This window comes from Pan paniscus, chromosome 14, assembly GCF_029289425.2.
Source record: "Pan paniscus chromosome 14, NHGRI_mPanPan1-v2.0_pri, whole genome shotgun sequence".
NCBI classification, from domain to species: Eukaryota; Metazoa; Chordata; class Mammalia; order Primates; family Hominidae; genus Pan; species Pan paniscus.
Genome location: NC_073263.2, coordinates 98,871,482 through 98,887,611, shown reverse-complemented (window position 1 = coordinate 98,887,611; position 16,130 = coordinate 98,871,482). Strand labels below are relative to the sequence as shown.

The 16,130-nt window shown below is 38.0% G+C and overlaps 1 protein-coding gene across 16 annotated transcripts in view; it reads right to left on the bottom strand.

Annotated features, from left to right (window-relative positions):
• The window catches only part of MBNL2 (muscleblind like splicing regulator 2), a 254,347-nt gene that overhangs the window by 24,545 nt on the left and 213,672 nt on the right, over positions 1-16,130 (bottom strand). For 3 of the 16 annotated variants that reach the window (XM_055096915.2, XM_003832033.4, XM_063595977.1), the window contains one exon: positions 12,034-12,187. In XM_055096915.2, coding sequence (XP_054952890.1) covers positions 12,034-12,187 — 154 coding nt within the window. Of the gene's footprint in view, positions 1-3,113; positions 3,209-4,495; positions 4,532-12,033; positions 12,188-12,819; positions 12,874-16,130 lie in introns of all 16 variants that reach the window. The other 13 variants (XM_057299607.2, XM_008957400.4, XM_034936869.3 and 10 more) reach the window with 7 other exon arrangements.

The following is a 16,130-nucleotide window of genomic DNA, read 5'->3' as shown; positions in this document are numbered from 1 at the left end:
AGAAGCTGTCATGGGATGTTTTAATCTATCCTCTTTCTTCAATCAATGACTTGTGTCTAATTACAAATGCCTATGAGATTTTAAATATTTGAACTGACAGTCTGAATTGATCAAATTAACAAAAAATCTGTCAAAATCCCACTATATTTTGTGTTAAAGACAGAAAAGAAGGCAGGGTGCTTATCGGTCATCGAACTCTGGAATCATTAGTTTCACTTTCATTCTGTTTGTGTTTATCTTTGTAATCTCATGCTTTGGGCCTAAAATAATAGTCACTGAACCTTTGGTTCACTGAATCTCAGAGCTGAGAGGGACTCCAGGGGCATCTAGTTCTACTCCTCCTTTGACAAATGAGGAAACTGAGATTCATTATGTTTAAATGACTTACATAATCCATGTGGGTATGATTCTATTTGAGTTTAAAGAGTGAAATCTTAACAAGATGATAACTTGTTATTTCAGTCATTAACAAGCCCTGGGTTTCCTATGACTGGATGCTAAAATAATTGCCAAGGTCTTTTGTTGATGCTTTGCTCTTTGAAACTTATTGAAAATACATAAAGAATATCATATCTGGAAATTTGTGTTCACTATTATTTATTTTTCCATGGTTTTCATCTGCAAGCAGACCTGCATTAAGAGCTGCTAAAGGATTTCTCTTCATCATTTAAGTGCAATCCAGCAGCAACTATTACATCTGATAAACTGCAAAACACTGAATATAGGATTCTTGAAGCTACTGTCAGGTACTCCTTTAATTACATTTCTTTGGATTAAATTGAAATCAAAGTTCAGCTATGCTTGCAATGAAAGAAGTTGAAACCTCAACTTATTTCCTTTTCCACTCACACCCTGCCTGAAAGTGATATATTTTAGCTTCTGAATATTCCATGCTTCCAACCTCTGCCTCCCTACACACACACATACATGCACACACACACACACACACACACACACACAAACTTGAATATACCTATGGAATCTCTCTCTCAAAGTTTTTTTTCTACTAAATGGAGCCAAAGAATCACTAGGCTTGAACAATATATATGACACATGGTCAAATATTTATTATGCTAAAATAATTTATCCTACAACTCCAAACTATTTCTTTATCTTGGCTTCTTTTCCTTTCTTAAAAAAGATCTCTAAGTGCCCAAAAGGCTAAACTTATCATATAGAATTTCACTGTAACAAATACTGCTATATTATACTTCAAACTTGTATTTTATTTTATTTTATTTTATTTTATTTTAAGACAGGGTGTCACTCTGTCACCCAGGCTAGAGTGCAGTGGCATGATCATGGCTCACTGCAGCCTCGACCTCCCCAGGCTCAGGTGATCCTCCCACCTCAGCCTCCCAAGTAGCTGGGACTACAGGTGTATGGCACCCCGTGCCTGGCTAATTTTTTTCATATTTTTGTAGAGACCAGATTTTACCATGTTGCTCAGGCTGGTCTCCAACTCCTGGGCTCAAGTGATGCTCCTCCCTCGGCTTCCCAAAATGCTGGGATTACAAGCATGAGGCACTGCACTCAGTCCAAACTTGTTTTCTTATAAAAGGACTTTGTAATAAAAATTGGGTCAAAAATCACATAAACATAGTTCAAGGAGGCAGGACTTCAGACTTGAAAGAAACAGGTATCCAGCTTCCCTATTAAGAATGAGTGATTGAGAAGAGCTTTGGACCTAATAATGGAAAGATGCCAACAGTCTCACTCCCTTCTCCCATCCCACATTAAATAATAATCATCATCATCATCTTCCCAGCTAAGGAACTAATCCTTGCCTGTTCTTTGTTCTGTTTGTTTCGAAGCTGGGTTGGCTTTCCTTAGAGGACAGGTTGGCATTTTAGAGGTGGGAGTGAATTGCTGAAGAATCGTCCACAGTTGATTGACACCTGCCTCTGCACTGCTGTTCGGCCTCCCCTCCCTCCCCCACTCTCTGCTCTCTCCTGTTCTGTCACAATGCTGAGGCCACAGTCAGCACTGTCACGGGGTTTAACTTTTATTCCTGCATTCCTGTCCACTCACGCCTCTCTTTGTAGGGATGAAACCTGCAGAGCTGGAATCGTGGATTCACTTGAATGTGGAAAGCAGCATGACTCAGCCCTCCCAGCCTGCAGAATGCGGGTTGGGACTGCCGTGATCCCCCAACACGATTTCCCCTAATTTCTTTTATCCCTTGTCATCTTTTATTAGCAGAGCTGATTTTATTTTTAAAAACCCATGAAACTAAAAACCAAACCAAAATTGTTCTTCTGTGAAGGGAGGGCATGCGCAATGAAGTATTCTTCCAGGCGAGGTGAGAGTTTCTGCTCACTCACCCTCACGCTGTCTCCTTGTGGCTAGGAGCACATGTTTGCAAGTTGGGAGGCTAGGGTCACGGATACAGTCAGCTTGTGACCACAGAGTAGGAAATAGCAGCTGGCTGTCACTACGAAATAGTACATCCATGGTCTCACTGGCACATGCATTAAACCAACAGAGTTAAATGCTCCTCATCAGTTATATCCAGCCTTTGTGAGTTCAGCGGCACCCATGACTCTTCATTCCGGATGGTTTGGCTCTTAGGCCAGTATTGGAGCAGATTGTAAGGTAGGAACCAAGTGAGTTTGGCAGAACCTAAGACTGAGGTCAAATGATCATAAGAATTATTCAGACCTCAAACATGACACTTAGGCCTCAAATATGACTCTTTCTAAGAGGAGATTTTTTTCCTCCACACAGATGATAGGGTCTGAATGAACCGAATTAAAATACAGCCAGTTTTGAAGCACCCATGGGTGTGCGTCTACAATTTTTATGTGGCCATTCACAAACCACTGGATAGGTAATGCTGTACTAAAAGGAATTTAAGCCTGTCAGGTTAATTACACAATATTAGGTACGAAAACAAACAGTGCAACACAAAACATAGCTACATCATTATTTGCAGTAAATGTTAACTCTAAATAAGTGCAACCTGTCTGTAAATGCTTGCTATAAACTAATTAAAAAAATAAAATTTGATGGATAAACATGAAAAAAAAATTCTCACCGAGAATTTTTTTTTTAAATATCAGCACTCATTTAGAGTTTGGGATTTGTGAAAGAAAGCTTTAAAAGGAGCAAACCTGATTGGCTGTGGCTGTTGCTGCGAAGGGGACACTTGTTGCAGGAGTTGTTGCTGCAGAGACAGTGGCGGACGTAGCGCTGTGCATCATGGGTACTTTCAGGAGGGGAACCATGGGAGCAATGAACAGGAGGGTGTAGCATTATGGTAATAGAAGTGGTATTTTGGCATGGTGGATATCAGAGCAGCAAGCCATCATGGGTTAAACCAGCAGATGGCATGCAATCACAATGCAAAGCAAGGAAGCATGGGAGAGAAATAAAAAAGGGAAAATAGCTTATTACAAGTACAATTAAAGGAAGTTTTAAAACATAATCAGTGATTCCCAGAAAGGCCAAAGCAGATTACTTTGGTTGATGTATTTATAAACATTTTATTTCTAATAATAGATCCATTCCCAATTCAGTGTATACAGTGTATGCAATAATGGTTGTTTCTAAAATTGTGAAAGGTGATGTCCAGTGAAGTAAGAATATGTGATCATCACTTTTAATCATAAACTCTGAGACATCCAAGTCTCCATATGGAGACCTAATTTGGGATAGGATGTTCTTTGGAATTATGGTTAAATTGAATTTTTTTTTCAATTTAGGACTGCTTATATGAAATGCAACTGCTGTGGGTTGTGGTTTATTTGAATCAATAAATGATGGAGCAAACATCATAGCCTTGATGCAAATTCTAATACAGTTACTCTGAAATAGCCAGGAAAAATTTGCAATGTTTCTTTTTCTTGACTCTAAATAGATCTAATCCATATGTCCTAAAGACAGACGTTTGTACCACGGCATTCATGTGTGTGAGGACAACTATCTGCTACTAAAATTGAACGGCTAAGGGAATGCTGAGGTGCAGAAAAATCATCCCAAATAAATCAGCACTTAAAATTAGAAAAGATAATTAAGTTAGGAAGCTCAGACATGCGGTTTCAAAATACATCCATTTATAATTTGTAAAAAATGAATACTTCTGGGAAACTCTGATCGCTCTAACACACAGCAAAGAGGAGATAAAGGCACACCACTATGAAACTTTCAAACATTGATGAAATTAGCCTGCCTCGCTGATAGAGTAAGCTCTGTTCCTTACGCTATACCATATAAACTATAAAGAGAAACAAAACACAAATCATTAAAAAGCAGACTCGTACTTGTGGCTTTTATGTTTTTGTAGTGATTGTTCTAGCACAAGAGGTCACATTAAAACCGTCATTTTCTTAAATATACAAGTACATTTTAAAAAACCTATATGTTAACTCTAAAGCCAAATAAGCCTTCAAATCTACTATTTCCTATAGCATTTCTACCATCTCTGAAATAAATTTCAAGCAAGTGAAGGTATTGTACATCATATAAAAGACAAATAAAAAAGGTTGAAACCTACCAATACTGGTAGCGGGTGTCATGCACAAAACTGACCCTGATGTCATGCAATGGTGGGTGGAAAAAGTGAATAAAGGGAAAGAAACAGGTTAGCGGTTTAGAGTTAACATTCAAAGTGAGATTGAAGCACAACCAGAAATAAGTAGGGTTAGTTAACACAGTCTTTTAGGGCCATTCACATCGTCAGTACAGACACAAATATATCTGACTTATTTTAAGCCAATATTATTCCAAGCTCACTCCTTAGACCACTGTTCACACTTTCTATTCATATGCATCGACATGATTCTAATAAGAATGACATGTGATAATGCCGTGGTGTCCTTCCTCTAAGACCTCAAAGTATTTTACAGACATTATCAAGTTAATCCTCCAAGGTAGGAAGTAGGTATTTTACAGATGAAAAATCTGAGGCATAGTAACTCCTCCAAGGCCATGCATGGTGTGGGTCAAGGGGAAGGCTAGAAATAGAATTCTCTTCCTAAATCCAGGTCAACTTTTATATTCACTAGAATACACTGAACTTACTGCATTAAAAGTTTACTTGTTTGTTTGACTGTAAATGTTTTGTGTCAACAACGGTATGAAAATAACAGTGTTTAAGATTTAAGATATTCTCCAAATCAGAAGCTTGCAGGGCAGGATGGGTGAATTTTAGATTGCTGCTTGAAAGCCCAATAACCTAAGAAGACTGAGGTTCTTTCAGGGAGTGACCTGTATGAGTACATGGTCTTCTCTCTGTTGTAAGATTCATTATGATAAAGGAGTAGTGCCTGGCAATAAAGCTTAAACACTGTAGAGCAAAATAGTGCAGAGTTGGGGCTGAGTTAGGACCAGGGCTAAGGAATTTGGTCATGACTACTACAAGGTGATCCCTGAGGGGGATTTCTGGCAAAACTCCTAGGAAATCTCAAGTTGGCGTCTGAGTGGGGAGGTAGGAGGTGGGAGGGGCAATTTCAACCCTTTCTTAGAAATAGCTGTCTTACTTGTGGTGGTCATAATAACATACATGCATCATGACTCTGACCATGAATATTATATTCAGGCATGTTGTGGAGAACTGAAAGAAAGCTGTACTGAAAACTTTGAGGAATTATCTGCTACTGGTTCAGTTCCATGAAAAACAAGGTAATACATGGATTTAGATCACTGAAGACTGGGTGCCATGTAGGTGCCTGAGAAGTAGTTTCTCATAAATGTAGGAGTGCCCTCTTAGAGTTTCAGAACTGACTTCTGAGATATTAGTTGGAGAATTTGAGATGTGTAGGTCTTTATTCTCTCTGTGGAGCTGTTCACACTGGAGGGCGACTTTTTGCCTGAACTACATTTCGATCAAGCTAACACGACCTAGTCAGGAGGGTGCTATTTAACTGGGCTACTGCCAGATTCTTCAACAAATGTGTGCCAATACATCCAACTTAAACCTTTCTCCAGCCCTATTCTCTCATCTTCACAATCAAACTTCTGGAAATCTACCTACACATAAATGTTTACTTCCCTATCCCTACTGAGTCTTCATTCCTCTTCAATTTGGCTTTCATTTGACCTTTGCACTTAAATTGTGAATGCCAATCAACAGAAAAATCCCATATTGCTGCAGGCAGCAGGAACTCTTCTGTCCTCATCTCACTGTTCCTGATTCTCAGCAGCATTCAGCACTCCGCCCTTCCCTCCATCGGAAGCCACTTTCTTCCCTTAGATTTTTGATCACACACACACACACACACACACACACACACACACACACATACGTTTTTCTTTCTGGCAACTCCCTTTGTCTACTTTGCTGGACGATCCTCCTTCCCTCACCCTCTCTATGCTGGAGTTCCTCAGGACTCAGTCTTGGGTCCTTTTCATCTACGCTGCATTTCCTGTGGTGTATCATTCACTTCATGGGTTTGGATTCCAGGAGATTCCATGTTTGTGTATCCCACGCAGATCTCTTCTCAGAGTTCCGGGTCCTTTCCTCTAACTGCCCTCCTCACCTCTCTGCTTGGATGTCTCATAAGTGTCTCAAATGTAACAGGGCCAAACTTTGATTTTTCTCACAAAATCTTTCCACACCTCGGTCTATGGCCATACTACCCTGAATGCGCCGGATCTTGTCTGATCTCGGAAGCTAAGCAGGGTTGGGCCTGGTTAGTACTTGGATGGGAGAAACTTTCTACACCTCAGGAGATGCCTGATGGGCATCACCATCTAACTAGAACTCTAGATCGAACTGAAAGTTATGCCTCACACCCCTTCCCCTTGTGAACTTCCTGGGTCCAGCTGACCAATCAGCCAAAGCAATCCTGCTTCTAGCATGCAGCTTGCATTCATCTGTTCATCCATCACTACTGCCACATCTGAAGTCCTGGTCACCATTATCTCTAGGCTGGCTATGTGACAACATCCTAAGTGGTCTTCCTGCTTCCATTCTCGTCCCTTCTTAATTCATTCTCCAGCTTCTGGCAGAGTAGATCTTTACAAATGCAGGCCTGGCCACTCCTCTGCTGGAAACCACTCGGTGGTTTCTCATTGCTTTTAGGATAAAGGTCCCGTGTGGTCTAGTCTCTGACTACCTCCCCAGGCCATCCTACACCTCTCTTCCCTGGCACCATGCTCCAGACAGATTAATTTTTCTTTTCTTTGAACTGAACACATTACACATTTGCCCTATTTTTGAACTTCCCACAAGCTGTCCCCTTGGCCTAGAATAATCTTCACCCCACTCTTTTCATCTTCCAGATCTCAGGGTATATGTCACTTCTTTAGAAAATGCTCAATTGTTATTTTACCTACCTCCCCATGCCATCAAGTCAGTTTCTATTTTTAATCTCACTGAACTCTACTTTTTCATTCATAGTACAGGTTGAGCATTCCAGGTCTGAAAATCCAAATCCAAAATGCTCTAAAATCCAAAACTTTTTGAGTGCTGACATGCCCCTCAAAGAAAATCCTTCTTGGAGCATTTTAGATTTCAGATTTTCAAATATGGGATGCTCAACTGTTAATGTAATCCAAATATTCCAAAATCTGAAAAAAAAATCCAAAATCTGAAATATTTCTGGTCCCAAGCATTTTGGATCAAGGGGCACTCAACTTGTACTAATAAAAAAATGGCCGGGCACAGTGGCTCACGCCTGTAATCCCAGCACTTTGGGAGGCCGAGGTGGGTGGATCACAAGGTCAAGGAGATCAAGACCAGTCTGGCCAAGATGGTAAAATCCTGTCTCTACGAAAAATACAAAAAAAATTAGCCAGGTGCAATGGCAGACGCTTGTAACCCCAGCTACTTAGAAGGCTGAGGCAGGAGAACCTCTTGAACCTGGGAGGCGGAGGTTGCAGTGAGCCAAGATCATGCCACTGCACTCCAGCCTGGGTGACAGAGCGAGACTCTGCCTCAAAAAAAAAAAAAAAAATTACGCCTGTAAAAATCCGCTGTTATTTTTCTTTCATTCCAGTGTGGAGGGGGGTGTCTTGGAGAGCTTTGCTGTGCCATGCATGTGAATATCATTGGGATTGCAAATAATCCACAGCTCCTGCAGCCACACTGGGCTAGGATCAGTCATGTTACTTTGGCTTCAGTCCTGGATGTGGCTGAAATCCTTAACCAAATTAATTCCATGAGCCTCTCTCTCTAAGTGGCCTAATAGTGATGTGATATTGGAAATGCATAACTTATGCATGTGTGGCTCCCTTAATGCCAGATTCTGGTCCTGATCTTCTTAGCAAGCCCCATCTCTGCCTTCGTACAACACTCCCATCCTCTACTCTCTGCATACACCCTGTATGTACTTCATGTTATAGCTACAATGGACAGTTTTCTATTCTTCAAGTACACTCTTCCCATGTCCCAACTGGGATGCTTTTCCCCCACTGATAAAATCTTGCTTCTCTTCAAACTCCTAGGCAAATTTCTCCTACTTCGGAAAGTCTTGTTTCTCCATATCCTTCGTAACCACCACCTGGTGCACATGCTGAAGGCAGAATTCATTGTCTCCTCTCCTTCATTCTCGAATAGCTTTGCCCAGACCCTCAGGTACTCCTTCATCCTCTGTATAATATTTGGTTTTCACCTCTTTATGAACTCTTTTGTATTCTCATTACTGGCTCTGGAACCCAGAACATACCACGGGTTCAAGGTATGTTTTAATGAATTGAATGGAATAAATTTTGTTGTGCTTATGCAGATACAGATGCCACTAAACACTGATCAATCTTTCACCAAGTCATGTGATAATCTGATGTAACATTTACACGTTTCTCATAATTAGGCTGTATCTGGGCACTGTCCCCTGTTCTACTTATTCTGTACTTCCAATATAATGAAATAAATCAAGGAAGGATTCTGTGGGTTGCCTTTGTTCTGATCAGCTGAAGCACTTCACTAAGGCACCAATTCTATGAACAAAGACTTCTCAAATGTTTTCTGCTTCAGTTGCACAAATATTTCAGCTGTCGTATCTGTGAGCCAGAATTATCTGGGTAGTTCCACTTTGCGGTGTAGACACAGCCTCAGTTTTTCCATCTGCAAAATGCAAATAACCGTGCCTGCCACTAACAGAACTGCAACATCTTGAAGAATAATGAGATAATGTCTATAAGAACACTTACAGTAACTTAGAATAAACCTGTCAGAGAAATGCCAAGAATTATTATGCTGCTATTTTTGTAAGTGTGTGTGGTTTTGCCACTTTCCTAACATAGAAAAGAAAAAGTCTAACTACTTGGTTAAAATAATCCCAATGAAAAAAAGAAAAAAAAGAAAACTCCCACCCATGGCAAATGTGCTAGGGCATCAAGCAGGGCAATAATTATCTTAGCATAGTTTGGGAGAAGACTCTCATATTTTGCGTAAAATTTTATATTAATATCTTTGCAACCTGGAGGCAGAATTCCTAAAATCCAAATTCACATTGTGTCAATGGGAGAATTTTAGTATCATATCAAAAGCTTTAACTATGAATGGTTTTTGATCAAGGGCAACCTTCAGGAAAACATAAAATGGTTTTTTGTTTCATATTTATGTTTACGTAAAACATTTATAGAAAAATCAAAATCTGTTCATTTAAAAGTAATGGGTCCTCTATGTACCAAGTTATAATAATTATTTTGAACATCTTCAGTTGATTTGCAGAGGTTTCAAACCAACAATGATGAACAATGAGTGATTATTACCATTATCATTTTAGAAATAAAGTTGAAAATGGGTTTATAAGAAAGAAAATCAGGAGCAAAAACTTAAGCTAAAATGAACAATAAAATTCCTGGTGTGGGTTTAAGCGGGAGAAAGATTATTTTAATTTCCTTTTAATAAAATTATTTTCTCTTTCCTCATTTAAGAGAAATGTGAAAATTCTTAGCAGTTGAAATACCATTTCAGAACACTAGATCCACATGCTTGTTCACTCTGATATTCATGTCATGTAAGAAATGGAAACCCTTCTAGTCACTGTATTGGTGCGCTAGGACCCACTTTTTGGCTTCCAAAGCCCACTGTATTGAGGGTTGCCAGACACACTTAAGCTGTTCTTAAAGAATCCACCAGAGGGCGGAAGTACACAACCACAGCAGCCAGTGTAGCCGTATGGGTCCTTCATGAAATACATTTCATCAACAAAAATCAGGTCGTTGCGTAAGGGATGTTGTTTATCCTTGCTTTGGAAATGTTTAAAAGGCTTCCAGGTGAAACATTTTAAAGTGATGATTCTTTCAGTGATTTAACAAATCAGTCATTGTTGGGTTTGAGAGTTAAACATGTGCTGGAGGGCTTCGGAGTCTTTTGGCAGGCTTAGCACCAGAGCTTCATAGGTATTCCCAGGACATGGTAATGGCAGTAACATCCATTCTTCAGAAACAGGCTTCTCCTTTTACGTTTTTCCCCTCAGTATATTCTTCCTTAATTTTTTTTTTTTATCTTAAAATATCTAGTGGCCAAGAGGTCTACAATGACACACTTTGTAGAAACCACACAGGACATTAACGTAAGTTTACCTTCTAGTAATTATTTTACAAATGTGTTATTTCAATTAGATTACATATTAAGACATTGCTATGCTGTAACAGCACTGGGATGTCACTAATTAAGGCTGTAATAGGGCAAAAGTGAACTCCTAATAAATACTGCATTAGAGATTTCTTCTACAAGTCTGTGAGTTTAAGACAGGTTCAAAACTAAAATAAGAAAAGTAAACACTGAAAACCACTTTGCTCACATCATTTATATCTTAACTAAAATATGTATTGTTCACAGGTTACTAATCCATTTCAAAGTGTAGATTTTATACAAAGAATATCACAGAAATATTTTACCTCCCTCTGATGTTAACTCTGATAAGCTATGGGATTTAAGGAAATGGATAATAAGCTCGAAAAGTTCAAACTAATGGATTTGAATCAAAAAACTCTTTTTGTTAGAATTGTTATTCATTTATATTTACTTTCATTTCACTATCGTGGGCTGAAGAATGTTGACTTTCAAAGAACTCAATGGATGGTCTTCCCACCAGGACTTAAGTTACCCCCTGCTTCTAACATTGACTAAAAGGTGAAAAACATGGTCAATTATGATGACTATCTTTGCGTATGGTGTGCGTGTGTGTGTCTGTGGTTAGAGATGTCGGTGCAAATGGGGGAGGGATGACATGCTTTATACTTTTGTTTTTTTACTTTTATCTGACTTTTTGGGGTCAGTTATTTAAAAATTCACTTTTATCTGCTTTTTTCTTTTTTCAGGAGAACTCTTTGGAATGTGTATATATAGGCGGGCCCAGGTGGTAGAATGTGATGTAAATGGATTTGGTCACAGGGAAACTCAGTTCTTTTTCTCATTAGTTGTGGCACCTTGGAAAGTCACTTCTCATTTAGGGGGCCTCAGTTTTCTCATCTGTAAAACAATCAGCTGGATGAGGAGATCACTAAGAGTCCTTTAAACTCTAAGATTCTATGACTATTACAATGGATCTTTTAGTGGAATCATAGTTAATGCACATCGTACGTAATAGTATCAGGCATTGGCTTAGACACTGAGGATAAGAGCTCTATATACTTGTGAACTTGGTGAAAGTTGAGAAGGATGGAGAAAGAGATAGAATGAATATAAAAATATGAGTAGAGAATTGCTTTAATTTGAATAGCCTCATTGTTTTAGTGCTCTGAATAGAAATAGAAAAAAATGGTTAGTATTTACTGGAATTGCTATTTTTAGGTCATTCAGAGTTAAGGACAAATTTCAATTGTCACACATAAAAGGACTTATTTACATAAACAATTTTACAGGGCTTGTGCAAATACGAGAAACCAAAAGCCCTAACTGCTGTTTCTCATGGGTTAAATCTGTCTCTTCAATCTATCAAATATTTGGCTTTAGAATCCTAACAGTCTTTAGCTATCATTCAAAGTAAGGTAAATACATTTAGATAGCTAGGACAACGATGAATTTCAAACTGTATTATACCTTCAAAAGCAAACTAGATGCCACCAAACAGCTTAAAGAAATGAGAAGAAAGCACATGACCAGAAGGGCACAGGACGTAGGGCAGTAAGGGCACATACCTGTTGGAATGAACGCGGCGTGTTGCTGCAACTGTGCGCTGGTGAGAGCCTGCTGGTAGTGCAAGACGCTGGGGTTAAAGACCGCGCTGGTACCGTTGCTTTTTTCAAGTGCTTGTCTCTTTGGTAAAGGATGAAGAGCACCAGGGGGAAAGGCCTAGAAATGAAGAATTCGATAAGATATGTCTAACTTAAAGCAAACACACCTTCCATGTTCACAGAGATCATCAATTGCAACATTCTTTTTAAAAATGACAGCTAAGGAGATGCCTCTGCCATGCACCTTAATTTAAACAGCGGCAATGTCGAATGAGTGAGAATTTGTTATTGAGAGCGAAAGCATGATTTCTGTAACCCAAAACGGTAGCATCTCAACTAAGGAAAAGAAAAACTATCAAGCAACAACAACAAAAAAAATGGCTTCAGCTTTTAAAATGAGTTAAACTATTCTAAGGGGGGACGAAGCATTGGTGTTATTATTAATACCTATTCTTTTCTTTAACTAAATGGCAATTTCTTGAATTTAAAGGTTAATACGAATTATAATGAACATTTTCTGAGTCAAATAATTTAAATTTGCTTCACTCTTTTGGAAAAGGTATTAAAATTTGTTAGGATTAATTTATTTCACAGATTACATATGAGAATGAGATGGCTAAACACCTTATTGGATTTTTTCCATAAATTAATAATAATGATTGTTTGCAACCAATATTTTACAAGTAATACAAATCTCAGATGGTTCTCTGAAAAGCTACATGCAAAGCGAAAGGTGAAAGGTCAAAGTACCAGGTCTACAGTTGCTTCGAGAGGTCGCTTCATTGCTTTGGCAGTCGACTGAGTCTTTTAATAACAGGCAGCGAGCACATGATGGCAGTGGGCCAATGGGATTCAAGCGAATTAACATACAGGTAAACAGCAAGCAGAGGTGCATCATGGGAACGGCATTGCATTGTGGATAGGTGAGAAGGAAAAAAATATTCTGAATGCAATATACAACGTACAAAACACTAGGCATGCACAACAACAAAAATGTTCTCTAAAGAAATGAATATTACACCTTAAATTAGTATTGAAGCAAAAATGCATCTACTATACCTTAGTTAAAAGCATATAAGAGAGTAAAATATAGATGTTTGAAATTCAGGAAAGTTAATTAAAACAGCAGCTTGCATACACACCATAAGCATTTTTTATATTGCTTCAGAAAAAAAATGCAAAATTTGTAAGGGCCATAGGATCGAAGAACTTCTGATAAGTTAGTTTTCAAATATGAAATAATGAGTCCATCGAGTAAGGATATGACCCAAGTTGAAATTTTTCATAAAAATAATTTAAAATTCATAGCTGGCCTAACAAAATGAAGTGGCGAACTGAGACAAAAAATTCAGGCAAAAAAATATTCAAACACAAGATTATTTAGGCGAAACTGTTGGGTTTGGATCTTTATTTTTTGTCTGAATCATGTGGATAATTGTCTCAATTCTTGTCTTCACTCTGCTAGTGCGAGTCTTGTAATGTGGACTAAAGTTCCAAATTTAGTGCCTTGAATTTAAATAGTGAGTTTCCAGAATTCCCCACTTGTATTCCATCATCTTGTTTCTAACAACCAACTTATCATCCATTCTGTTTTCTACTACATTTGAAATGTTCATTTCATTTATCTCAAAAAACTTACCGGATTATACTAAGAAAATAACCTTTAAAAGGTATGTAGTGTCCCCAGCTATCAAAATAATTTCTATTTAGTAATTCTATTTGTACTTTTAGCTACAATCAGTGAGCAACCCCATTAATGAAAAGTGGAACTCTTGGAAAGAACAAATACAACAGCTAAAAATAGCAAACAGCTAAAAATAATAGCAAAGAACTGCTTGAAAGATTAGAAGTAAAATAATATCTTTAACTTAGAACCATAATTTTGGGAAGACAGTTTCATTTAAACAACTGAAATAAAAACAAATATGGATTGATTTAGACCACAATGAAAAATTTTCCTATTCTTTGTTAATTGTTGTAAAAAAGAAAAAAACTAAAAATTCTATGATGGAATTCTTTGCAAATAAAATAATTCAAAGGAATTGCTCCAATGCAAATAAAAAATGAAATACCCTTTTCTATGCTTAGCACAATAGGTAAGTCCCTAAGGTTTGTCTAATAAATACAAATATCATATTCTAAAGTTCTGAAATAGAACTTTGTCATTTGACATGAGATAGTACTAAACCTTTAAAATGGGAAAGAGTTAATGACATTTTCCTGGATAAATAAAGGATGTTTATTATTGTTTTATAATTCAGGATAAAAAGTATGGAGATAATAGGGGATAAGGGGAGAGCTATGGAGGGGAAGAGACTAGAAATCAAGTAGAAAGGACTACAGGCAGAGAAGAGATTTAGAACGGCCAATGGGGAAGAAAATGTTTGGGAAGGTAGTTTTGATCGGAGTCATCGAATAACATGAAATCAATGTTGTGAAAGTACAATTGTGAACGTTAAAAACAATGAGCTGACAAAACTTCTGTTTACTGGATATTCTTTCCTTGCATGTAACTTTGACATCATGTAACTTCCATAATGCCATTTTTGTTTCGAATCTTCCATCCTTGCACAGCTTTGCATTGTTAAGTAGTGCAGGGTTTTCTTTTGTTTTGTTTTTTGAGCTTCAATTAATCTGCATCAGCTAAAGAAGGTTACAAAGCCTATTCTCATAGAGCACATTGAGAACATGGACTGGATCATTAAACTCAAAATCATTTTGGCCTTAACTTTCTGGACTCAATTTTTCCCCTTCCCATTTGCAGTCCTAAGTATTTACAGAATGAATCCACTAATGGGTTGATCTTTTCTGACATGTTAACTAGATGAGCGATTATGTCTCCAAAGGCTGATATTCATGAACAAAATTTTGACTTAACAAAGAATCATTTAATGAAATCTCCAAGTACAATGAAAAATAATAAATATTTCCCTTTAGGATTGTCACCTGGAAGGTTAATGTTCTTCTTCTTCCTGTCTTAGTGTGATGAAACTTAATTTCCATAGAATTTAGAATAATCTAGGAATGTAAAAAAACTGAGAACTCTAGAGTGAGCAGGACAGTGACGTGTATCTCTTTCTACCACTCTGTGGTGGGAGTTTTCTTTATTAGAGGCAGATCTCTCCTTTTAAAGAAAACACTGAGGTCTTGGAGGGTGGGGTGTGCATATTAACATGTTGTTCATCTCGCATCGTGAAGCAGGTATGTGTAGAATGTATTTTAAAAATCCATGTGGATGAATAATCATGTTATAATGTAGCATTTTCATATACAGATGCTCAGTTTTTGGTGATTTTGACTGCTGCATATGTTTACCTACATTGAAAGATCTTCAGGCTTAGAACAGATCTCATAGGTCACCAAGCCTAGTGTATCTTAAGCACCAAGGCAGGTAATTGAGCCCTCACTATGTATCAGCCACTTGGAATCCATCTGACTGGCCTCACCAACATTCTGAGCCTTTGCTTCTCTGGGCCTCTCCAGCTTGGTGTGCATGAGTGATGAGTCAGAAGAGGTCCTATGGGCAGCTAGGCTTTTTTTTTTTTTTTTGGATTGAGGACCAATTCACCTGCAAATCAAGGTAATCGAACCAAGTGCCTACATCAGACATGATAGGCAAAAACCAGATCTGAGGGGTCAGAAAACACTGACAACAATGATCAGAGCTACCACTTTAAAGTAGGAAAGAAGGTAGACAAGCAGGATGCCAATCAAAGTTCCTGTACAGACTTTCCTGAACAATCGAAACGTATCTAGCTGACGGCAGCTTGTCTTGTTTCCTTTTGCAAAATGGTTCTTTCCTTGTGTCATTCCATTTTGATGTATGTGAGCAAAGATTGCTTGTATGAAGATCAGACACCTTTTGTGTTAACACTACCAAAGAAAAGTTCTGTCTGGCTTATTCTCATGTTTAAAAAATTCTGGTGATGGTGATGGTTATGTTTTAAGAAGTACTTAAAAGAATAAGACTCCAAAGGAAAAAATGTCTTTTATTCTGGAGTCAAAGCTTTCCATTCCTTTTAAGGATCTAATTAATCAAAATAAGCAGGAAATCTCCAGAC